The 26,958-nt window shown below is 38.1% G+C and overlaps 1 protein-coding gene across 2 annotated transcripts in view; it reads right to left on the bottom strand.

The window, feature by feature from the left end:
• Positions 1-380: 380 nt before the first annotated feature.
• The window catches only part of RPRD1A (regulation of nuclear pre-mRNA domain containing 1A), a 73,876-nt gene continuing 47,298 nt past the window's right edge, over positions 381-26,958 (bottom strand). The window contains exons 7-8 of one of the 2 annotated variants that reach the window (XM_005586869.4): positions 3,653-3,851; positions 381-1,150 (exon numbers count right to left, since the gene is read on the bottom strand). In XM_005586869.4, coding sequence (XP_005586926.1) covers positions 3,702-3,851 — 150 coding nt within the window. In that variant the 3' untranslated portion in view covers positions 381-1,150; positions 3,653-3,701. Of the gene's footprint in view, positions 3,852-26,958 lie in introns of both variants that reach the window. The other variant, XM_005586868.4, reaches the window with a different exon arrangement.

Genomic DNA, 26,958 nt, shown 5'->3' with positions numbered 1-26,958 from the left:
GGTCAGGGCTGTCCAATCTTTTGACTTCCCTGGGCCACACTGGAAGAAGAATTGTCTTGGGCCGCACATTAAATACACTAATGATAGCTAAATGAGCTTTAAAAAAAAAATCTCTTTATGTTTTAGTTTACAAATTTGTGTTGCACCACACTCAAAGATGTCCTGGGTCACGTGCAGCCCACAGGTTGGACAAACTGGCTCTAGGTAATTCTGATGCTCGCTCAAATTTGGGAACTACTAGCCACGTAATCTCCTCCTTCAGCAGTCTCTCTACCATAACATCAGAATTACTTCCAGTACTTTGCTTCCCTCCCAGTCCATTAATCTTTCCCCTTCCCACCCCACATCCAATGAATCAGATTCACAAAACAACCTACACATTTCAAAAAGAACATAAAACTTTATTAAGAACATCTTATACTGTCATCAGATACAGCCAAAGAAAAACAGGTAAACAAACAGGGAAAGTTCATCTTCCCATGTGCTATTGCCACCTCAAAACAGACTCCTGTGTGGATGGCTGGAACAACAGTTGGCAACAAATGCTCTGTATAAATAATTCATTAAGTAACACAATGTTTCCTTTCTATACAGAGAAGAATTGGGCTTACATTTTAAGCTTTGATATAGTGCAACAACTATGAAACAAGACTACATCTTTAGGAGCTATTTCTTAATAGAATACAAAGCAGTTTAGTAGCTTTATGTTACTTCAGATAATGTAATTTTTTTTAATGAAAAGTTCAGAAAGGACATTCTAACTTTCCCAATTAGTTATATTTGTACTGTTGAGTTTTTTCTCTCTAAAGATTTCTCAGAATCAGTTCAGTAACTATACTTTAAAAAGATGAGCTGCTCATCTATAGTGATAATTGACAACTTAGTTTTGTGATTTTGCAAATCAAGATGTCTGGGTCATCCCCACTTTTGCTGATTCTGAAAGATTTCTTATAGAAAAACCCTGATTCAGAGTGCATGTGAGAGGAGGTACCAAAATAGCTGCATCTGGACAGGGAGGTTGGCTATTGAGCACAGCTGATTCTCTGATTCCTGGTTCCCCTCTATGGTCCTTTTACTTACTGTAGTGATGGAAGGAGAGAAGGAGCACCCGGGAATCTGTTCAGATTGCCACTCCAGACAGCTCTCTGCACTGTATGTGGAGAAAAGAGTGATGGTATCCATTCAAACCATAGTAGCCCTACGGCACCATGCTTTTCTCTTGAGGGGCCAGACCAAACTGCACTCAAAGATGCATGATTTGCCTCAGGTACACAGTGGAGAAAATGCTCATGATTTACAATTTGGTATTATAATACCCCCAACTAATCCCATTTCTTGAGAAAATGAAGTCTTCCTTTTAGGAAGAACGTTTGCTGCTAAGGCTTACCGTGTTAATTATCACACGGCTGAAAAGATGACTTCTAAATCAGACTGTATTGTCTGTGTTCAGTTAATAAGTTAACCAACAACTGAAGTTTGTGGAGGATTGGTCGAGGGGTGGGATTCAGGTTTTTGAGTACTATCACTTATCACAAATCTCATCAAGCTTTTTAAAAAAATAATGCATTTTTATCATAAATATTTAGAGCAGATACTGGCATTAAAATCAGTATCTAAGTCAGAAGTCTGTCTGAAATGGTGAAAATATTTCAACAAACTTCTAAAAGATTTCAAATCTTCCCAGGAGTACATAGTTTATAAATTAGTTTTAAATGGAAAAAAATATATATTTTGAATGGATAAATCACCACATTAGCAGATCATAAATAAGGTCAAGAGATTGAAAATAAGTTAACATACAAGTTTTTGCTTTCACATTAATAAAAACTTAGTATACTTTCATAACATGTACAACCAGGTTTCATAATTGTGCAATTGTCACCTCCCCACTCGGCTGAATCTTTTTCTTCAATTTCCTACACCTAGGGACAGAGGTACACAGCACAGGCAGACATCGCAGGGTGTGAGTGTGGCTGCTGCATGCTGTGTTCTACTTAGAGCGGTGTTACAAATGTTGGTCAAGATCTATGATTAGTAACCTGTGAACCACGTTACAAGTAAAGGACATTCATGGTTAAGTGGATTCAGTTCCCAGGTGAGCTATCAGCGGTAGTGTTAGGGAATCTACTATTCTTTCTGTGAGAAAATGCACCCCAAGTCCCAAAAGTTGACTAAAAAACTTTGGAATAAGCCATGATATTATTAGTAGTGCATGGAGGGGCACTACTTATATGTGTCTCTGTTTTGGAGAGAGGTCAAATTGTTAAAAGAACTATTTGCAGAACTACTTGGCTATTAAAAATAAATGTCTGCCTTCTTCATATGTAATTCATTTTAACTACAATTTCTAATACTGAGAAAGAAACAATGAAGCCATTCAGACTAGAGAGACATAACTGGCTTGTGGGATTTTCAAGATGTTTTATTGACTACCTAATTTGAATCTACTTACAAGGAGAAGAAAAATGTCTACTATGTAAAGCAATGAATGAAAATAAACGTTTATCCTAAGTCATTATTAAGTACAAATCCACAGCTTAACAACGTGTTTTTAAAAGCAGGAGAGCATGCAACTGCTCTAACACACAGGGTTAGAAATAAAAGGTAAAAGTACATTTGTTTTGGTAACTGTAAATATACAAATATAAAATTTACCATATCTACCCTGTAGTGTGGCACTGCTTAACTGCCAAATACACAGTCATTCAAAAACCTTAAGGAAACATTTAAAATGTCTCAGGCTACTTTACTGAACATTAACGAATATTGTGTTCTTGAGCTATTAGAGCTAAAAATACTATTTTTTAAAGTTATATGAATAAGGGAATAATAAAAGTATCATTATTTCATGTGACTTTTAATCCCATAGATGGCTTTTTGTTAAAGGGATCTTATGTTAAAAGGAACTGATTTGACAAACTGAAACCAGTTCCAGAACCAAAGTTGTCCTCTTGGTAGAATGCCAAAATTTATATTATTTCCAAAGTATTTTCATTATTAATCTACTCAAATAATTACAAACAGTTTAATCAAGGGAGTCACTATTTAACATTTTTAAAATCTACACTGGCAGTTGGAATGGAACTTTTACAATGCTATTAAGGAACAGTTTTCTAGACTTTCATCTGCCCCTCAAAGTGACTTCTATGTTGAATGTTAAATTACCGACCTCTAAGGAATCAAAGGCATGTAGAGACACAGAATAGATATTTTGTTTGGGGAGAAGGGTAAAGATTATGTTGGAACATTTAGTCCCTTCTACAGTCAAGTCCTAACTATACCATAATAAAGTCTCAATCAACTCCTAATTAGTTCTTCCCCTTTAGGAATTACATAGTATACAGTGATTAGATGCTGAAGAAAATAAAGAAAAACAATGGAAAATACCTGAAGAAATAGAAACAAGGGATTTCTCACAAGGCCCCAGATCAAAAAAAAAAAAATTTACAAAAAGATCTTTTGAAAATAATCACTATTTGTGAGCTTATTAATACACACAAATCATCACTTTGTTCAAATCATGTTAATTTACCAATAAAATAGTAAACAAACCAACATTTTAAACAATTTTATAAATTACTCGTTGTTCCTTTTGTTAGTGTTTCTTTCTCAACAATATACAAAAATAACACTACAGGACTATCCACCTAACCTGTCTCCATCTCTTGCAAAGTCCTGGGACCTGGGAAGAGGCTGGTCCATCAATCTTCACTGTAGATGTCTCCCGCAAAGGGCAGGTGCATGTGGCTGCCAGTGACGTTGGGCAATCGAGATAAGTCTGGCAGGTTCTGGATCCGGGACCTGAGTTCTTTGCGCACCAGGGAAACTCTGGCTAGCTTGCGCTTGTACTCCTGTAACATCAAACCACTTTCATTAGCATTCAGGGATTGAAAGAACTTCCCAGCTAATAATGACCTACATCAAGTTAATGCCATATTTAAAAAGGTTATTCCAGTGTGAGTTTTCGCATCAAAAGATGAGCTTTGGAAATACATAACTAGTAAACTATTATTATTAAGAAAAACCACAATCTTTAGCTGTTGCTTCACACCAGTAGAAAGAAGACTAACATTAATATGCTTAACCTCGACATATAAGATGTTCATTTATTCTTGAGTTTGGGCAAGAAAAAGTACATATTTATTTTCACAAACCTTAACTAAAATTTGGTAAGAACATCTATGAAAACTCAGTAAGAATGGCAAGAGTCTGTGGTGTCTGAAGCAGGACTGCTCCCTTCCTGTGCCCTCCCATCTAAGCAAGGAGGGTCCACTCCAGACTGCTGCAGCCAAGAATACAGGATCACTCTCCCTACAACTCCCAGCAGGAGGACTTTATTCCCAGAAAGAGTGCCTCTCATCCTACCCCAGCTACCTGGTGCTGAAACTAAGTCCTGAGATACAGTAGGCAAGAGCCTGGGGAATCCCTCCTGCCCAGCCCCTACTCTTGGAAAAGAAGTTCTTTCTTATGCATGGAGGACTGAGAATACTTGGGCCCTGATAAGCCTCACCCCCAACTCATGAGGAGGTGGCTCCACAGAAGAAGAGGCAAGCCAAGACAGCCTCAGGCTGCTGGACCCCTCCCCTTCTCCAAAAGCTCAGCACCCACAGCAGGGTATCACTCAGAGAAAAGCTTCCCACTATACCCATCTCAGTTCCACGGTCCTGACTCAGAGATTTGGTCTGAAGGAAGTAGCAGGCAGTAAAATAGATATGTCCATGGCAACTCACTACTACCACAGTGCATGGCACAAAGCAGGGAGATTCAGGCTCTTTCCAAATGTCACAGGTAAGTCCTGAGAGGACCATCCTAGCGAGTGCATAGATGAGGAAACACCTAAGGAAGAAACCCAGCTAGGAGTTTACTGCTACTCTTCAGGAAAGAAAGGACTAGGGCCTGAACCAAACCAACAGTAGTAAGGATAGAGCAATGTCCTTTATAAACTACATTATATGTACATAATACCTTAATTTCAAAGACTAAAACAATGTTTAGAAAGAAAAATCAGCAGGAATTGGCTGTGGTTCTGCTGTGAGGAATAATGAGGGTTCAGGCTTCAAAAGCAGGTGGATATCGGGGCCGTCATCTGAGATAGCAAAGACAGGGGCACAAACTCCTTTGGAGAAGGATACAGAGTTCATTTTTAAGCATGTTAAGTGTGAGTTATCCATGGGATTTCTAGTAGGCACTTGGAAATGTGATTACAGTATTCTCAGCACCAAATAAAAATTTAGGCTTTATAACTGACAAATTCTAGCTAAAACCAAGAGAAGAGTATGAGCCACTTAGGTTTATATAAATAATCTACATTTCTCAATCATTTTGCCCCTCCCTTCTCTACTCTTCTGCACATCTACCATGAGCCAAGATTTTGTCAAACTTTATTTTTTGTGGTTTTAGTAAAAACATACATATAATGAATCTATCTGATTTTCTATCTTTTCCATCACACCACACTACCTCCCATGATTCTAATGTGTCCACCCAAAAGATGGCATGACCCCCTCCCTCTCCTGGTTAAGAATCACAGTACACACAGGAAGGAAGAGAAGTGAGCTAATAGCAAAATGCAGAAATGTCACCAATGTTGAAAAGGATCATGAAAAGAGCAGTAAAAGTGTAGCAGATACCAGGATAGAGAAGTGAGCATGTATCTGGAAAGTTTCCAACTTTTTTCTTATGAAAATACTGGCTTGCTGAACAGATGCTTTGGATGTGGTAACTATAATCCAACCCCTTCAAGAACAATACCACTCACATCCATTATCTGAATAACTCAGTAATTATCCTTTACTAAGAATATCTGCTCTTTTTTTTTTTTTTGAGACGGAGTTTCGCTTTTGTTGCCCAGGTTGGAGTGCAATGGTGCCATCTCAGCTCACCGCAACCTTCACCTCCTGGGTTCAAGTGATTCTCCTGCTTCGGCCTCCTGAGTAGCTGGGATTACAGGCATGTGTCACCACACCCAGCTAAGTTTTTTGTATTTTTAGTAGAGACGGGGTTTCTCCATATTGGTCAGGCTGGTCTCGAATTCCCGACCTCAGGAGATCCACCTGCCTCGGTCTCCCAAAGTGCTGGGATTACAGGCGTGAGCCACTGCGCCCGGCCTGCTCTCCAAGATCTTATAAAAGAATACAATAACAAATTCATTGTAATTTGATATTTGAAAAAGGTTCACCTACAGCATTTCATATTTGAAGTTTCCCACTTCTTTAGTGTGGGCTGTGCGTGATGACTGACTTCCGAAGAGTACAAAATAAAAAGGAGGGAAAAAAGATCAACTTTACAGAGGAGAAAAATGACAATACCTAAGCCATGTGATAAAGGCCCTATCAACGCTATCACTCAGGTTGACAGTATTTCCTTTGACATGAGACGAAAATGGCATTCTCCTTCTACGGTCTTCCTCCCTGAAACATATGACTCCACTTTAGCTGTGAGAAAAACAGAAAATCCCAACTGAGGGACATGACCAGTAGCGCTGAAAACTATCAAGGTGATCAAAGACAAGGAAAGCCAGAGGAACTGTCACACCCAAGAGAAGCAGAACAACCAAATCTAATGTGATATTCTGGATGGGATCCTGGAACAGAAAAAAGGACATTAGGTAAAAATTAAGAAAATCTGAATAAAGTATGGCCTTTAGTCAATAATGTATCAATATTGGTTCACTACTTATGACAAATGTATCATACTAATGCAAGATGTTACAATAGGGGAAACTGGATGTGAAGTGTATGAGAATTTTCTATACTCTCTTCATAGTTTTTTAGTAAACCTAAAATTATTCTAAAATTAAAACTTAAAAAAAAAAGTCTGATGGACAAATTTAACATTTTCCCAGATTATCAAAGCTGTTTTGCATAATTCTTAATCTTCACGAAAATGTTAAAACACAGGCATCATTATTTCTGTTCCATAGATAAGAAAACTGAGGCTTTGAAAACTGAAGATAACACGCTGGTTTCCCTTCAGGTAATACAAATCTTCCAACTTTTACTAAAAACTGAACATAAACTGCTCAAGGTTCATTAACAACAGGCACCATGTAACATAATTGATTTTGATACATCAAAATTGATGAATAAATTAATAGATCTTAGTTATTTCTGGTCAAATGATACAACATTTGCTATTCAAAAAGATACAACCAAAAACATTTTGAGATGTTTTGCAGAGTAGCAGTTGTATTATCCACTGTGATGCAACTTGGTTAAAAATACTGGCCAGGCACAGTGGATCACACCTGTAATCCCAGCATTTTGGAAGGTCGAGGTGGGTGGAATGCTTGAGCTCACGAGTTTGAGACCAGCCTGGGCAATACGGTGAAACTTCTTGTCTCTACAAAAAGTACAAAACTTATCCAGACATGGGTGACATGCGCCTGTAGTCCCAGCTACACAGGAGGCTAAAGTGGGAGTCACCTGAGCCCAGGAGGTCGAGGCTGCAATAAGCCATGATTGTGCCACTGCACTCCAGCCTAGGCAATACAGTGAGACCCTGTCTCAAAAAATAAAATAAAATAAAAAATAAAATAAAATAGAAAGAAATATCTGTATTTAAGATTACAAATAATGTATGGCCACTACAGCAAATATATTAGTTATTTTAAACTATATAGAATTTTTATGATATTAAGCCCAATATGAACAAAATTCCCTTAAAGTCAAATACAGTAAAAATTCCTATTTAGAATCTTTTGTTCAAGATTTTCCTCCTTTACCTGTCCAGGATTCCAATTTCTTTCCATATTTCCAAGTGCCAGCTGAAACTCTACATTGAACCTTCCCTAATGCCTTTTCTCATATCTAAACTTTCACTATTTTCTGACCATGTAACAATGTATTGCTTTAACATCCTATTGACCATTCACATATCACATATATAGAAAACACTTTTAAAAAAAAACTGATTAATGAAATGTCAAAAAAGAGGGAAAAAATTCTATCATTTGAATGGTTAAACCTCTTTCACACACGTGTATATACATATGTCTCTCTTAAGAAATGCAACATTCATAAGCAAAACATTCAATATCCAACATTCATAAGCAATTTATTTATATTGACTTAGCTACATGCCTTTAAAAATTATTTTTGGAAAGCAGAGAATGTAAATAAAAGGAATGTAACTGAGTATCTATTCTACTACAAATAAGATCAGCAAAGAAAACCAACTTTGCATGTTTTTCCTCTACTACAAATTTTGCTCTTCTTTCCATCTTATCCATCTTTAGTCAAAAGCTACTTGAAGTTTTTAAATTGGGGCACAACATAAAACTCGTTACTAAGAAGATACTTCAGTTAGTATATATGTGTATCCATCCGTGTAACCAAGATACAGGCTTTTTCAGAACCCCAGAAATTTTCCTCATACCACCTCTCCCAACTTTTAATCACTATTTTCCAAACTTCAATTAGTTAACTACCATCCTTCATAATGTTCTTTACCACGACTCACTTACACTATTTACATAATATTTAAATCAACTCATTTTTTAACATCTTCATTCTAAGAAATAATATCCATGCAATCACAGGTTTGTTGTGCTCATTTTGGTTTTGACTCACACATCAAAATAAACGTAACTAGGGCCAGGTGCGGTGGCTCACGCCTGCAACCCTAGCACTTTGGGAGGCCGAGGCAGGCGGATCACCTGAAGTCACGAGTTCAAGATCAGCCTGGCCAACATGGTGAAACCCCGTCTCTACTAAAAATACAAAAATTAGCTGGGTGTGGTGGTGGGCACCTGTAATCCCAGCTACTTGGGAGGCTGAGGCAGAAGAATCACTTGAACCTGGGAGATGGAGGTTGCAGTGAGCCGAGATTATACCGTTGCACTTAAGCATGGGCGACAAGAGCAAAACTGTTTCAAAAAATAAAAAAAAAAGTTAACTATTAAAATAAATGTTATCAGGTGGCACCATGGCATGGGTGCATTTGGGAACCAATGCTTTACCTCATTCTTTTTACTCTGTTGACCTAAGCCACTTTACTTCCCCTGTTTTCCTCATTCAACAAGGCCCACCTTTCTGTCCTTAATTTACCCTTTACTCGCCACCAGTGTCATCACTACCACCCTAAAGTTTGTTATCACCTCAGTCATGAGCAACCCTCATGTCAGTTTCTGCAGTTCCAGCTTCATACCAAGGCTCAATTCCACTGATCATATCCAAGCCCCTCCACTCTTCAAAATTTTGCCCACCGGTCATAAGCCAGGCAAATTTTCACTTTGCCTAAAACTTTTCCACTGTTCTTACCATCCTTACTCTAGGCTCCTAGCTGAAACTATGTCTGTACTGTTTAGTTGTTAATACGTGTAAGCCTCTGTCTTGTCTTTCCAAGGGCAGAAGCCTTCTTTACACTGCTATACTTCAACACTAGTGAACTAGGAGGTGTGATTTGCCTTGTGTGCACTGCAAGTGGGCTACAGCTTCTTGAAATCTGAACCACCATTACAGATTTCTTTACAGTTAGGATCCAAATTTTATATATTGTTCAAGACCTACATTAAGACTAAACACTGCCATAGAATCTTTTCTGACTCTGGCCTCAAGCTAACTTCCTAAGATATGCTACTACATGAGTTATTTCTGAATTACTACTGGATTGTTTTCTAATTTCATACCCATAATTAGGAGAAAACACACTTTCTATGTATCGACATTACTTGCAGTGTCCAGCAGGGGACTGAGTATTAACCAGTACGCCCCAGTCAACACTCCATGAAGTCAGAAGATCTGGATGGAGTACTGTTTCCTCAATCTACTATCTATGTAACCCTGGGCAAGGACTCCCAAAGATTATCTAAGTAAGTATCAGATGTCTCCTTCATAAAATAAGGGTACTATTTTACAGTGCTGTGTGGCCAAACTGATGTGGAAATTTTCAAATTAGGAAATGCTATATAATTGTAGTTATCATTCTGAGATGATTCAGAATCACCTTGCAGTTAAGAACATCTAAGCGAATAAACTTCCTGAAATTTGTAATTCTTGTTCATTTTAGGACTGACCCGGATAGCTGTTCTAAACTTCTAGTTGCTTTAAATATATATTATTTCTGAAATTAAAATATTTACATTGCTACCTTTTTCTTGCAGATGCTGCTAATAATTCTGCTTTTATCTTTCCTACATAATTGTAACAAAAAAAAAGAGAGAGAGAATTTCAACTACATCCATACGGGTATTTTTAGTGGTCAATTAAAGGCTTTGGTCAATTCTAAGCATCATACTTACTGTATTGCAGACCTATGGCTTCCTACCCATTTCTTGATAAAAACAGAATTTGTAGAGAAAACAGGTACAAAGTTTGTTTTCTCTGGTGACCTCATTTATCTTTAGTATAATGTCCTTTGCCTCTTTTAAGAAGTTAACATACAAGTCTTTCTTAAGCCACTGCCTTCAATAGAACTATTAAGAAGCTTCAGTTCTCATTTTTAGGAGCCATCACCATTTACTTTTACTTCGTTTAGCACGTCCTGGAATTGGGCCTCTTTTCCAGATTAGAGGGAAAAACTAACTGAAGCATTAATCAAGATGTAACACGCACACATCCATTTTCTTTTTTAATAAGGCCAAGAAATTCCATGACGCCAGGGAGTTTCTGAAACTGCAGACTAGTCAAGTCTGTTACCATCCCCGGGGACAGAGTGCAAAGGAGATAAAGATCTCAGTGGCTTGCCCTTACCTTCTGGGAAACAAATGCTCAAATTCAGCTTGGTCTCTAACCCTGGAATTGACAATTTTAAAAATATACCACTCCAATGTATCAAATCCTTTCTCATTTCTTTTTACAAGTTATCCTATACATCTCAGATGGAGCAGTCATTTTTTTCCCCTTGACTGCAGAAGTTTTACTTTAGTGTAAGTATCACCTAATGAACTGTCTCACTTCCTTTAGTTCATTTCATTCTCTTAAGAAATCTACCACTGCGAAGTTTCATTAATCTTCCAGATTGTTAACAAGCATGTGGAAAAAGATATTCATCAGGTTTTCAGCAAGGAATCCAATGCCTGTCAACTGGGTTTTGAAAAACCGGTAATGTTAAATTATTAGGGTAGATGTTACAAATAAACTTTATATATTCCAAGATTTCATATACCACACTGTGACCCTAACCAAATAGCTACTACACTTTTCATCTTACTACATGCCAAACATTGTTCAAAGTGCTCCATTTAACCTTCACAGATAGAGATTATTACTAACCATGTATTACAGATGATGAAACTAAATCACATTTAACCACTGATTAAGAAACTTCACCCAAAGTCAACAGACAGGGGCCAAAGGGGGCTCCAACTTTAGATAATCTGTCTTCAGAGTCCTCATGCTTAACCATTATGCTAACCTCTCTCTCGTACCCTGGAATTATTTTGGGGGTGGGCATTCTGAAGATGTTATCCAAACGAAAGCTCAACTAAGGGATCAGCACAGTGACAGGAGAACTAGTTATGTTCCTAAAACTCAAAATCCAACAAGGAAACACTGTGACTTGTATCAGGTAGTCTACTTCTGTCCTTAAAACATCTCTGACATTCCAAGCAGTGAAGCAGAGTTGTCATTTTCCCATGAATAACAGCATATGGGCCCCACAATAAATTTTCTTAAACAAGAGTAATAGCAGCAACATAAAGACACTAGGGAAAAGGCAGCAAGGGGCTAGTTGAACCAGAAAAGGTGCCCAGTGTCAGGAAAGCTGAACCTCCTAATAATGTTTTGACCTTGAGGGTGGAAGGATGGAGCAGAAAGAGTAAGCCAGGAGCTGATAAGCAGCATTTAACTTTGGTTATTTCTGTTAAGAAATTTCAAATCAAGCAGAGAGAAAGAATTTAAAGAAATGACCCTCCATAATCAGTCTTTCTACATGTACTCATATTCAAATGAGGAAGTTAATACTGTTACCTTTGTTTTCTAAGTAACGTTTTAGCCTCACTCACTTAGTACATATATTAGTTAATAAAGAATCCCATTTCTCAGGGTCATAAATGTCATCTAATCTGGTGTTTCCCAAATTGGGTGTTCCATGAAACATCATTCCATAAGGTTTTAACAAGTAGGCCAAAAGTCAGAGATTCTGTGCTTATGTTTGTAAGCAAAACTAGGGTTCTTTGCTACAGGCCTGCTCTGATCCTCAGTATCTGAGCAGAGTGAAGTTCCAAGAGTACAATCCGGTTTGCAACATTCCTCAAAATCACTGAAATACATTGCTGCTGAACACTTACTACCATCTTAGAGAGCTAACAGCTTATGTACCGAATACAGTTAGGCAAACATTGAACCCAGCATTTCTCGTCCTTGTTATTCAACCTCTTTTTGACCACCCCCAGCAGCAGCAAACTCACTAGTTTGTCTTTCACTTTTGAAGAATAATTTCATTGGGTATATAATTCTAAGTTGGTGAGTTTTTTCTTTCAACACTTATCATCTATCTTCTTGCTTGCATGGTTCTGCTGAGAAGGCCATAATTTATCTTTGTTACGCTACAGGTAAGGCAAGGTGATTCCCCCTCTGGCTTCTTTCAAGGTTTTACTTTGGTTTGCTGCACTTTGAATATGGCATGCCTAAGTAGAGATTGTAGGCATTTTGGTATCCTGCTTGGTGTTAGAGCTCTGAGTTTCCTGAATCGGTGGTTGGGTGTCTGTCACTAATTTTTAAAATTCTTGGCTATTTTTACTTCAAATATTTATTCAGCTTCATTCTCCTGCTTTCTAGTATTCCAAGCCCATGTGCATTATACCTTTCCAAATGGTTCCACAATTCTTGGCTGTTCTGTTTATTTGTGGGGACTTCTTTTCCATTCTGTTTTCACTTTGCATTTCAGTTTGAGAAGCTTCTATAGACCTAGTCTTCAAGTTCACCACTTCCTTCCTTGGCAGTGTCCAGTCTGCTGAACTGCCCATCAAAGACACTTTTTTTTTTCCCCCACAGTCTCACTCTGTCACCCAGGCTGGAGTGCAGAGGCACAATCACAGCACATTGCAGCCTTCCCCTCTTGGGCTCAAGTGGTCCTCCCACCTAAGCTTCCCAAAGTGTTGGTTATTTTTTCCCCCTAGCATTTGCTTTGGATTTTTTCTGGGCATTTCCACCTCTGTACTTATATTACCCACCTGTTCTTGCATTGTATCTACTTTTTCTGTTACACCCCTTTACATTTCAATTGTTTTAAATTGTTGGTCTGATCATTTCAAAATTTATGCCATATGTAAGTCTGGTTCTGATACTTGTTTTCTCTCTTCAGACTGTTTCTTGACTTTTAGCAGGCCTTGTAATTTTTTATTGAAACCTGAACATCAGGTAACAGTGAGGTAAATAAGTCAATAGTGTTATTAATCTAGCTAGGAGTTAGACTGTGCGTAAGATCTGCTATAGAGGTAGATGCCAGAGACTAAAACTCACAACTTCATTAAATAGCCCTTATACATTAGGAAGTTTTAAATGGCAGAGTGGTCTTGCTTGTCACCTGTAACACATCCACTTGTCCTAGTTCTGCTCTGAGAAGTAAACCCAAATCCTCTTTTCTGATAGCTTTCAAAGGTTCTGAAGATAGGTATTCACATAATTTATATCCCTCCCCAGCTCTGATCTCCCCAGTTCCCTCAACCATTCTCCAAGGAACCTTAGTTCCATTTCCCTTTGTTCTTGTCTCTGCCTCTGGATACACTGTAGCAAGTTAATTCATTTTGGTAATATGGAATCCAGAGTTGAAGGTAGAAACCCTGCTGTGGTTTAACCAGCATCTGATGAAACAGAACCTATCTTCCACATTCTGATTACTTAGTTTATTAGCGTAGCTTAACACTAAACAAGCTGCATCACCATGCTAATAGCTATACTTGTTCAGTGCTTTCTCCCATTAAGTGATGTCAAGCCAGGTCCAGACAATACTGATGCAAATTAACTTTGGAAAATCAAAATAAGGGAATTTATACTAGAAATGTTTAGGCAAAGAAAGGTATAAAGAAAGAAATGCAGTGTTTCACAGTGATCTCCATTCAATTTGCACTGGTTATAGACGAATGGTCCAACCTGTCAAGAACATTACTTGACAGAAAGGTACCTTAACCATGGTTTAAGTGAATTAGCTACTGATGGGTGAGTTTCAGAAACAGAAGTTCTAAGTAAATTCGTGTGCATATGTGCATTTTTCAAAGCTATTGGCAACTCAAAAAGTTAAAACTTCCATATTCTGCTTTTTGATATAACTGCTTTAAGAGGTTTGTATTTTAAACTTCTTCAGTGCAATGATATCAAAATATCAAAGTCTAAAGGTTTTTTTGTTTGGTTGATTTTTTTAGAAAAGGTCTCACTCTGTTGCCCAGGCTGGAGTGCAGCAGCACAATCACAGCTCACTGCAGTCTCGACCTCCTGGGCTCCAGTGATCCTCCCACCTTGGCCTCTCAAGTAGCTATGACTACAGGTGCACACCACCAAACTTGGGGAGGGAGAGGGAGACAGACAGACAGACACAGAATTTTTCTTTTTTTTTTTTTTTTTTTTTTTTTTTTTTTTGGTAGAGACTGGGTTTCACCATGTTGCGTAGGCTGGTCTTGAACTCCCGGGCTCAAGTGATCCACCCAAAGTGCTGGGATTACAGGCATGAGCCACCATACCCAGACAAATTCTAGCTCTAACATGAATCTTACTTCAAAAGCTAGGAGGGGTTAAATACATTTAGAAGGTATTGTTACCAATGATAGCATTCCACCAATAAATCACAATGGCACACTGACAGACCTCCAATCTTACTTTCTTTTTTCCAAGATGGGTTCTCACTGTCACCCTGGCTGAAATGCAGTGGTACAGTATCAGCTTCCAACAACCTCTGCCTCCTGCGCTCAAATGATCCTCCTGCCTCTGCCTCCCGAGTAGCTAGGACTACAGGTGCACACCACCATACCCAACTAATTTTTTTATTTCTTGTAGAGACAAGGTCTTGCTATGTTGCCCAGGCTGGTTTTGAACTCGTGGTTTCAAGCAATCCTCCCACCTCGGCTTCCCAAAGTGCTGGGATTACAGGCATGAGTTGGCGCCCAGACTCAATATTCTTTTCAGTAATCCACTGCCTGATTTGTTATGTAGGCCTAGTTCTTTCAATAAATCCAACAAGAATAACTTATTTATCCCCATGTGGATAAACAGACCTTTAAAAAGTTCCACTCTTATTTGAAATGAAAGAAACAAGAGATACCAGTCTGGCCAATATGGGGAAACCATGTCTCTACTAAAAATACAGAAATTAGCTGGGTGTGGTGGTGTGCACCTATAATCCCAGCTACTGAGGAGGCTGAGGCAGGAGAATCACTTGAATCTGGGAGGCAGAGGTTGCAGTGAGCCAAAACCCTGCCATTGCACTTCAGCCTGGGCAACAGATCGAGACTCTAACTCAACTCAAAAAAAGAAAAGAAATAAAATAAATTAAAAAAATAAAAGACAATATAAATCTGGCTACCTATGTTAAGTTGAAGAAACTCACTTTCACAAAGACTTTTTAAAAAATACAACCACATATTTGCAACTATTTAAAACAAAAAAACAGTGAAACAAAATATATGAAAATTTAAATAATGGTTTTCAGTGACTGCTGTAAATTTGTGGGCGGTTTTTCTATTTTTAAGTATTTTCCAAATTTTCTCTAATAATTATGTATTGCTTTCATGAAGGGAAAATTCTTAGCAAAAAGAGGCAAGGAAAGAAAATTTTAAACTCTGTCACTTTCGTAAGTTGAATTAAAGTACTCAGAAGTATTCAACTATGAGACAGAAATACGGAAAAAGTTAAAGGCACTGAATTTTAGAGCTAGGACTTATAAATCATTAAGCTCGAAATCCACAGCATGAAAATGAAGAATGCCTTGATAGTATACAATTTATTCAAGTTCATAGAGTCACTTCTAGAACCCATAACTCTCAATTCCCAGTTCATGATTTTACTCCATGTATCACTCACTGGAGACTAACCAAGATAGACAGCCAAGCAGGAGTTAACTTTGTACACACAGCATGGCTACAACTGTGTTTTTGTTGTTGTTGTTTTTACAACTAGGTTTACAATGACATTTTTAATCATGATTTTTTTGTAAAAAAAAAAAAAAGACTAAAGAAAATATATCAAAATGTGACTGGAGCTGTTTGAATGGTTTTAATGTATTTTTTCAAATTTCCCTTAAAGACAGCATGTTAATACCTCTGTGCCTCACTGTTTTCATTTATAAAATAGGTAAGATTAGAATCTACCTATGACACAGTATTAATGAAAATAGAAAAAGTACTTAGAACAGTGTCTTGGCACAGAGCTAATGCTAAGTATTATGTTATGATTAAATTTTAGAGTATTATCTCACATACAAGGGAGTTTAAGTGCCACGGCAGGGTTTTATTTTTTGGAGACAGGTCAGACAATCTGGAGTGCAGTGGCATCACCATGACTCACTGCACCCTGACCTCCCAGGCTCAAGCAATCCTCCCACCTTAGCCTCCCAAGTAGCTGGGATTACAGGCATGTGCCGCCATGCCTAGCTAATTTTTTAAAAATGTTATGTAGAGACAGGGTCTCGCTATGTTGCCAGGGCTGGTCTCAAACTCCTGGGCTCAAGCTATCCTCCCACTTCAGCCTCCCAAACTGTTGGCATTACAGGCGTGAGTCACCATGCCTGGCCACAGCAAGGTTTCAGTTAGGTATAGACTGGCAATTTTTCACCCCCATAGTGTACAGAAATGTTTTATGTAGTATTGGAGATTTAATTTGAGAGGCTTAAGAATTCTGAGAATCTTGAAACTAATAAGCTATTGGAGGATTCAAGGGCAGCATCACCTGATAAAAAGGGAGCCCCCCATCCCCCAGCCCAATTATGCCTATAAATCCTCAAATGGAGGGAAATGGTGCTTGATGATTAGCCAGAAAGGGGTAAAAATGCCGGAATACAGACAAAATAAAATCTAGCAGGCTAAGCCCAACCTAACAATCCTAGAACCTGACAATCCTAGAACTCCCAGCTCACTAGCAGGAGACACCTAGATGCTCCCCTCCTTCCCACAGATGATACATTCTAAGACAGAGAGTTGAGGGAAGAGAGTCATCTGGCCTATAAGACACCTGCTTCTGCATGGGGACACAACATTCTGGCAGGCATGAATAAAGCTGTATTATGTGTTCCTGTCTTCTTTCCTCTTCCCAGTTTTCCTTCTGTCCTTTTTTCTCTTCTTTACTTTCCGATTTTGTCCCCTTGCCATCCTGTGGTTTACTGTCAAAGGAAACTCTTAACACTTTCATCATTTACAAGTGTACTGTGAAATTTCCAGTAGTTCTGAATTATCTACAAGAGATCTCCAACTTTCACACAAAGTCCACTTTATTACACAATACACTGTTAATCCTGAATGGCTTTTTTGAAGCAAAATTCAGGCTTTCACATATCAACTAATAAGCAGGTCAGAACTAACCCATGATGATGTTAGTCAGCATTTCAGTTTTGTACAACAGGGTCTGCAATGTGGGTGATACTTGTGATAAGAAACAAGGATAGGTATTAGACACACTGAGTGGCAAATATTCAGGTAGCTCACGTTATGTTCAATACTAAAGGAAAAGAATAAGAGAATTTTCTGATTCTGAATTGGAATTTAGCATCAAAAGATTCTAGAGATCCAAATGCAAAGGAAATGCAGGGATTCAGAGGAGGACACTGCTTCTTTACATCTCATGAAAAAGCAAGAGAATATAACTGTTACACATTTTTGCTTAACAGATTTAAGGTAAGTTAATAAAAATGAGATGACCATCAAAATCAACATAATTTCCAGATTGATCTACTAAAAACTAAATTCTGGCAGGGTGCAGTGGCTCATGCCTGAAATCCTAGCATTTTGGGAAGCTAAGGTGGGCAGATCACGAGGTCAAGAGATCAAAAACAGCCTGGACAACATGGCAAAACCCCGTCTCTACCAAAAATAAAAAATTAGCTGGGTGTGGCAGCGTGTGCCTGTAGTCCCAGCTCCTCAGTAGGCTGAGGCAGGAGAATCGCTTGAACCTGGGAGGCGGAGGTTGCAGTGAGCCGAGATCACGCCACCGCACTCCAGCCTGGGTGACAGAGAGAGACTCCAACTCTAAATAAATAAATAGACACAACTGCTTTTGTCCAAGAGTTTGAGACCAGCCTGGGAAACATAGAAAGACTGTCTCCAGAAAAAAACAAAACAAAACAAAAAATAACCTAAACTTCCCAACTTGAGGACCAGTTCCGCTTAACTACTAAAGTTACTTATTCCTGTTTATCTGGGAGAGGCTACGTTTTTAAAAAGCATTGACTGCATTTAATAATTTTTCCTATGATTTTACTAATTTTAAACTATTCCTTGGGTGCTTAAAAAGCATCAGTAACTGTAATTTTAAAAATTATAATTAGACTGGGTGCAGTGGCTCCTACCTGTAAGCCCAGCGCTTTGGGATGCCGAGGTGAGAGGATCACTTGTGCCCAGAAGTTGAAGACCAGCCTGGGCAATACAAAGAGATCTCCTCTCTACAGAAAATACAAAAATTAGCCAGGCATGGTAGCATGCATCTGTAGTCCCAGTTACTCAGGAGGCTGAGTAGTGAGGATCACTTGAACCTAGGATGTCAAGGCTGCAGTGAGCCATGATTGTGCCATCACACTCTAGCCTGGGCGACACAGCAAGACCCTGTCTCAAAAAATATATTAAAAACTTTAAATAATCTCTCTAGGAAAAAAATAACTGCCCCTCATGGCATATCAATTTTGATATACTGAAATTCTGTATATTTTTATATACATTTGATGCTGGAATTTTGTATGACTTATTTTCATATATATTTTTAGGAATGCATTATGTGCAACGGTAGAGCACCATTTACTACATCAAGTTTAAACCACATCAGCACAACTCCAGTTTTCCAAAATCTCACAAAATCTCTCACTTGTTCCACTCTCATTCATCTCCTCTCATTTCACAGTCATTATGGCTTTGACTCTGTTACTTATGTTGTTCCTTGCTTACCTGCCTAGAATTCCCAAACATTCCTTTGCTGATCAGAAGTGAAGATACTCTCATCACACGGCTGTAAGGACACCCTGTTTTCTGATGGACACTAACTGGGTATGGGAGTAGGGAGAGGAAACTCCAGATGTTCAGGTATTTTCAGCAGTTATTTCACATAATTTTTTTTTTGTATTAACTATTTCCTAGGAGAAAGTTCTTCCCTTTGAGCTTTTTCTCTTACGCATTGTCTTTCCAAAAATGCTTGGTGGTTCAACCATCTTTACTTAAAGTACAGACTGTATGAATAACCCACTTGGGCTGTCAGAAGGGTGGAAGAGATTCAACGTGGATTATCCCAGCAACTGGTTTTCCATATCGATTATCTCAATCACTCCTGGCCCTCATCAGCCTGGAGAAGACACTGCCCTTTTCCTCTGTTCCAAGCTCCAACACAGGCAGACTCCTCACCATTGCTACCTGGCCCAAGAAAGGATATTGAGGGGTTTACCCGCCTGATTGTTTCCACTGCAATGGAGTCACTGTGTGTTGTTCCAAACTCCTGCTTCCAGGTGTCTCACTTCTGGCATGGAACATTTGTGTAAATGCTTCCACCTTTACAACAGTACATGCTAGGATGTGAAATCTTTAATTCAATCCTGTCACTGTTCCATCTTCCATGAATACTGTCTCTTCTGGGGCACCCACAGCATTTCTTCTCTTATTAGAACAGAGATATTACATATATATTATAATTTCTTCATTTCCCATGTATCTATTTACTTCATCAATACTTATCTTTTTGGCAATCTTTACCAACCATTATGAATAGAACTGTGACAACGAAAATGTTCTTTATCTGCATTACCCAACATGGTAGCTAATAGCCATATGTGGTTAGTGAGCACTTGAAATGTGCCTACTGCTACTGAGAAACTGGATTTTAATTCTTATTTAATTTTGATTAAACAGCACATGTGGCTGGTGGCTGCCTAGGGAACAGTACAGCTCTGTAACTCCACAGTGCACCCTCTCAACCCCTGCATTTCATGTGTCCCTCCCCCATTTCATTCCCATCTCCATTTCATTTCTCTCCCTTCATTATATCTATCTTCACAGTCAACAGATATGTAACTTAGTATATATTTACATACATCTTTGTAATATATGAATTTTGTATACTATATAATATGGTATGATATATAAATTTTATAGTTATTTTAATATAAGGACAGAATATACTGTTTTATGTAATTATCATATTCTAACATATATTCTCTTTTCTATAAATTCTAGGAAAGAAAAGCTACAGACAGACCTGGTGGCGCACACCTGTAATCCCAGCACTTTTGTGAGGCCAGTGCGGGTGGATCGCTTGAGCCCAGGAGTTCAAGACAAGCCTGGGCAACATAGCAAGGCCTTGTCTCTACAAAAAAAAATAAAAATAAAAAATAAAAGATCAGTCAGGTGTGGTAGTGTGTGCCTGTAGTTCTAGCTTCTTGGGAAGCTGAGGTGGGAGGACTGCTTGAGCCCAGGAGTTGAAGATTTCAGTGAGCTATGATCATGCCACTGCACTCTAGCCTGGGCAACAAACAGAATGAGACCCTATCTCAAAAAAAACAAAACAAAAGTTGAAACTCAGTCTAATACCTTAAAATAGAAGTTAAGGGTAGGACGTAAATGTCTTTTGTTTTTCTCTACAAAAGAGAGTGAAAATCTAAATCAGGCAAGGAAATGGGGCAAAACACCACTTTAATTGAATCCAAGTGTCCTAATTTCATCAATCATATTTGAGAACACTGGCAGGTTGGGGAATGTGGGGAGAAGAAAACACTTTGCACCAACTTGATTTCTGAAACAACTACTTCCAAGAAATCATGAAAAACTGCCAAAACGGTAAACAGCAAATACTTTATTACCTCCAGTTGAAAGGAGATAGACTTCATAAAAAGCAGACAAGTAGGCTTGACTCAGATAAGCCAGAATCTCAAAAAAATGATTGAACATATTGTTTAAAAGAACTTGGGAACCCAGTTGCAATCACTGAGATACTAAGACTTAACTAGCAAAACACACACTTCCTCTTTGGGAGGACCACTGAGCTACAGATATAAAAATACTACAGACATCTGAAAACTCAAGAGTATCCCCATAAAACTACCTGATTTCACTGGTTAAACGCTAGAGATATGCGAGCTAGAAAATCTCCAGGTTTTGTTGTTGTTGTTGTTGGGGGCTAAAACCTCTGAGGTATTTACTGCATGTGTGGCAGTTTAAAGCACCTAACTCACTTAAATCTCATAATAACCAGATAAAGTCGGTACAATTATTATCCCTATTTTACAGACAAGGAAACAGAGGCCAAATGTGTTGTCGAATGTCACTGAGATAGTAAGTGATGAAGCAGAACTGAAACTTAGGCAAACCTGCTCGAGTCCCCACTCTTCACCACAAAGCTAATCTGCCCCTCCAAATGTTTACTAATTTAAGACCAAAGTCAACCAGGAAAAGTTAATAACCACTGGCCTCTTTTCTGGCCTTGTATCTTCAACATGTAAAAATATTTTTATTTTTTTCTGTAATTAAAATACATCCTTAAGAAATCAGCAGAAGAAACAAAGCCAAGAGAGCCAAAATAAGAAATCACAAAAGTCAAGTTTTTAAAAAACTCAACAAGCTAAAACACTGGTTCAGCAAGATAAAAAAGACACATATATTTTAAAAACTACATAAGAATCTGATGAATATCTCCAAGATTAACAATGGCAGATGTTAAAAAAGAGAGGTTTGAGATAGTCCCAAAATTAACACAAGCAAAAAATGCCAATGCCACACTGCCAAAAATGTGCACCTTCCACAAACAAAAAAGCTCAGAGTCTGTAAGTAAAATAATAGCTTATATGCAGCAAAAATAAATGTCATAAACTATTTATGCCACAGTAAAGATTTTGTAAGAGTCCACCCTTGTCTACAATTTCACCTTCCATGATTTCAGTTACCTAAGGTCAGTCTTGGTCCAAAAATATCATATGAAAAGTTCTGGAAATAAACAGTTCCTAAGTTTTAAATTGCATGCTGTTCTGAGTAGCATAATTACATTTTACATAATTACATCTTTTTGTCCATTCCACCCAGGACAAAAATCATCCCTTAATCCAGCGTGCTGTGTACGTTACTGCCCCCATACAATGTGACTGTATAGAAACAACAGTACAGTCATACACTGCATTACATTTTGGCCAACAATGAACTGCATATACAACAGTGGTCCCATAAGGCTATAATGCACCTGCAAAATTCCTATCACCTAGTGACCATTCCTATCGCCTAGTGTAGCCATCCTAGCATCATAACACAATGCATTGCTCATGTGTTTGTGGTGACAGCCATGCTACCAGTTGTATAAAAGTACAGTACAATTATGTACAGTATATATTTGATAATGAAAATAAATGACTGTTATCGGTTTATGTATTTACTACACTTTTTATTGTTAGATTCTATTAAAAAAAAGTTAACTGTAAAATGGCCTCGGGTCCTTCAAGAGGTATACCAGAAGGCATTATCAGATACACAAATACTTACCACTGTATTACAACTGCCTACAGTATTCACTACAGTAACATGCTATATAGGTTTGTAGCCTAGAAGCAACAGGCTATACTATAAAGCCTCAGTGGGTAGTAGGTACACCGTCTAGGTTTGTGTAAGTGCATGCTACAATGTTCACACAATGACAAAACGCCTAACTATGCATTTCTCAGAATGTATCCCATCGGTAAGTGACACATGACTATATACAGTGTATAAGGTTCAGTATCATCACAAGTTTCAGGCATTCACTATGGGTCTTGGAACACAGGACCTACAGATAAGCAGGGGACTACTGCATTTACTGAAGTTTGTTTAAATAGTCTCTATTCAAATAATAATTAAAAATGTAAAAATTCATTAATGTTTATTAGTAGGCTAATTAAACAGTATTTTGCATTTACATTAAATAGGTTGGAACATTCCTACAGACTCTGCCAAGCTCTGGAGGTGTGAATATTTTAGTCATTACTCCACATCATTTTAACAAGGACAGCTGGTGACTGCTGTGGTTTCCACAGGTACAGGGAGGATTCAGGGAGTACAATACCGGAATAAATGGATGGCAGGGCTGGTGTGCTGGCAAAAATAGAGGCAAGGTCCCAGTCAGATCTGGGCTGACTCAGCAAACTCTGGCACTAACATCTACGACTCCTGATTCCTTCTTAACTTGACTTGAGTTGTAGATCTGTGAACTAGCCAAGTAAACACAATGATAAATCCCTTTCTTCAACAGAGACCACAAAAATCTGACAAAACAATCTACGCTCCCAACATTAGACAAGCAGAGTTCTCATGCAGTAAGGAAGCATTAGTATAACAAAAAATAGCAACAACAACAAAACCATAGGAAATACTGAAGGAAAATGAGAAAAGTGAGGCAAAACAAAAGATGAGCAGCATGAAAAGTCAGAACATTCAATATACCTATAAAGACCAATATCCGAGATATGTGCTAGTCAGTGTAGGATAAAGGAAAAAAATACAGTATCTAGGCCGAAAGACAAAAAGATATTCAGTCAAGCTATTGTCCACAGGTGAACAGGAAGGACAGCCACTCTCAGACATGGAAAGACCTGGGCCATTTTTGTTGCTCTTCATGACGTCTTTATTTTTATCCCTTATTTTAAAATTTTAAAATGTAATTTCTCTTTTCTTTTTTCTGGAGCATCTTTTCAAGTAAAAAAAAAAAAGTTTTTTTACATATCTGACACATGAATCAAGTAAAATTTTAAGTGAGAAATAATGCATGAATAATGATAATGAAACAGTAAAACGTTTCAAAGATAAAATTTCTTAAACACCAACAAAATGATCTATCTAGAATCCTATAAACAAAGTAAGCCCATAAAAAACCATAAGGAAGGAGTCTGAGAGAAACTGATAATGGGCTATTGTTTCAAGTCATACATTTTCAGTATTTGTGGTTTTTATTATCTTCCTGTGATTTCTGGTACTCCACATTTTCTCCAAAGTGAAAGTATATAAATATACACACACCTACATACACATACATATATAAAAGAATATATGTATTTGGACAAATATTTTTTGCTAATTTCTTTAAAAAGCTTATAAATTTCTATTACTGCCAGCATGTGTCATAAATATTTAAACAAATAAAAAAGCTTATAAATTTCTAGCAACTGTCCAGAAGATAGAACAGACTACTCTCAAAACAGTATGTTCCCTTTACACCAGAAACTTCCAAGAAGAAGCTGGCTAAACTATCTCATCTTTCAGGAAAGATTCTAGAATCACATCCAGTACAAACTCAGTTAGATGGTCTCCAAATTCTTTCTAGTTCCTGGCTATAACAAATATCATCAACCTAAAATGATACCATCACTTACGACAGAAAAACAACCTGATTTTAAACTAGGAAAAGGACTTGAACAGACATTTCTCCGAAGCTAAACAGTTCATGAGCATATGAAAAAGATGTTCAACGTCATCAATTATTAGGGAAATGCAAATCAAAACCACAATGAGATACTACCTAATACACATTAGGATAGCTACTATCAACAAAAACAGAAAACAGCAAATGTGGGTGAGGATGTGGAGAAAATGGAACCCTTGTGCACTGTTGGTGGGAATGCAAAATGTTGTAGCACTATGGAAACCAGTATGTCAGTTCTCAAGAAAATTTGAAAATAGAATTAATGTATAATCTAGCAATTCAACTTCTCAGTATATGCCCCCAAGTTGAAAGCAGGGTCTCAAAGACATATATATATATAATATATGTATATTTTTTGAGACAGAGTCTCACTCTGTCACCCAGGCTAGAGTGCACTGGCGTGATCTCGGCTCACTGCAACCTCCACCTCCTGGGTTCAAGTGATTCTCCTGCCTCAGCCTCTCAAATAGCTGGGACTACAGGCGCCAGCCACCACGCCCAGCTAATTTTTGTATTTTTAGTAGAAGCAGGGTTTCACCATGTTGGCCAGGCTGGTCTCAAACTCCTGACATAAAATAATCCACCCACAAAGTACTGGGATTACAGGCATGAGCCACCATGCCCAACCTCAAAGATATTATTTGCACACCAACATTCATAGCAGCATTATTCACAATAGCCAAGAGGTGGAAGCAACCCAAGTATACATCCATGGTCAAATGAAAACATGCAGCGTATACATTCAACGGATTATCATTCGGCCTTAAAAAGGAAGGAAATTCTGATGTGTACTACAAATTGGATGAACCTAGAGGGCATTATGCTAAGGAAATAAGCCAGTCACAAAAAGAGAATACTGTATGCTTTCCCTTATATAAGGTATCTAGAGTAGTCAAATTCATAGAGACTGAAAGAAAAATTGGTGGCTGGGTGCAGGGGGAAATGAGAAATTGTTGTTGAATGGGTAGGTACAGTGTTTCAGTTCTGCAATACGAAGAGTTCTAGAAATAAGGTGCAAAATCATGTGAATATAATTAACACTAGTGACCTATATACACTTAAAAAAGCTTAATATGGTAAATTTTATGTGTATTTTACCTGAAGTTTTTTAAAACAGTAAAACAAAACTATACCATCCCTTTGACTGAACCCAGTCTACTAGTTACTTTAAATCACTACATACATTTAAGTAATCTGATAAAAGGAAAAGAGAAAAAAACTATGTAAAATAAATGCTTCTGATACTTATTACCAAACTGTCCTCCACAGAGTGGACCGAATGAATTTACATCAACAATGTGTTAAGAGTTCCCATTTCCACAACCCCATGTCATTACAAAGAATATCACTTTTTTTCTTTTTTCTTTGTTTTGAAACGGAGTTCCGCTCGTTGCCCAGGCTGGAGTGCAATGGCGCAATCTTGGCTCACTGCAACCTCCGCCTCCTGAGTTCAAGCCATTCTCCTGCCTCAGCCTCCCGAGAAGCTGGGATTACAGGCATGTGCCACCACGCCCAGCTAATTTTTTATTTTTAGTAGAGATGGAGTTATTCCATGTTGGTCAGGCTGGTCTCGAACCCCTGACCTCAGGTGATCTGCCCGCCTTGGCTTTGCAAAGTGCTGGGATTACAGGCGTGAGCCATCGTGCCCAGGCTGTTTTCTTAAACTGTCACTAATTCAAGCATGAAAACCGTATCCCCTTATTGCTTTTTCTTTTTCTTTTCTTTCACTTCTAGGAATTTATGAGAAGACTATCACGGATAAGCCAAAACTTAGCTGAAGGGTGATTCAGAGCAATGTTTTCAGTATCAAACTGGAAGTAACATAAATGCCAAAAGGTGATTTAAAGCAACGTTCTTCAAGAGCAAGGAACTGGAAGAAATATAAACACTAAATAGTTAGCTGGCTAAACAAATACTACTACTTTTTTTTTTTTTTTTTTTTTTTTCTTTTTGAGACGGAGTCTCGCTCTGTCACCCAGGCTGGAGTGCAGTGGCCGGATCTCAGCTCACTGCAAGCTCCGCCTCCCGGGTTTACGCCATTCTCCTGCCTCAGCCTCCCGAGTAGCTGGGACTACAGGCGCACGCCTGGCTAGCTTTTTGTATTTTTAGTAGAGATGGGGTTTCACCGTGTCAGCCAGAATACTACTTCTATAGAACAATATAACTTAGCTATTAAATGAAATTTATAATCATAAAATGTTTACAGTAAATGTGCAAAAAGACACTATATAATATGGCATGTACAGTCTGATTCTATCCTTCTAAATCTTGCCAAAGGTTATTTAATGGGTGATAAAAATTTTAGATGGTATCTGCACGTGCCTATCAATGATTTTTCAACTATGATAAGCATGTACTACTTTTACAGTTAAAAAAAAAAAAAAAAAAAAAACACTGTCAGATGTGGTGGCTCACACCTGTAATCCCAGTACTTTGGGAGGCGAAGGCAGGTGGATCACCTGAGCCC

This window comes from Macaca fascicularis, chromosome 18 (genome assembly GCF_037993035.2).
Source record: "Macaca fascicularis isolate 582-1 chromosome 18, T2T-MFA8v1.1".
In the NCBI taxonomy this organism is placed as follows: domain Eukaryota; kingdom Metazoa; phylum Chordata; class Mammalia; order Primates; family Cercopithecidae; genus Macaca; species Macaca fascicularis.
The sequence above is the reverse complement of the archived record's forward strand: the minus strand, read 5'-3'. Positions and strand labels throughout refer to the sequence as shown.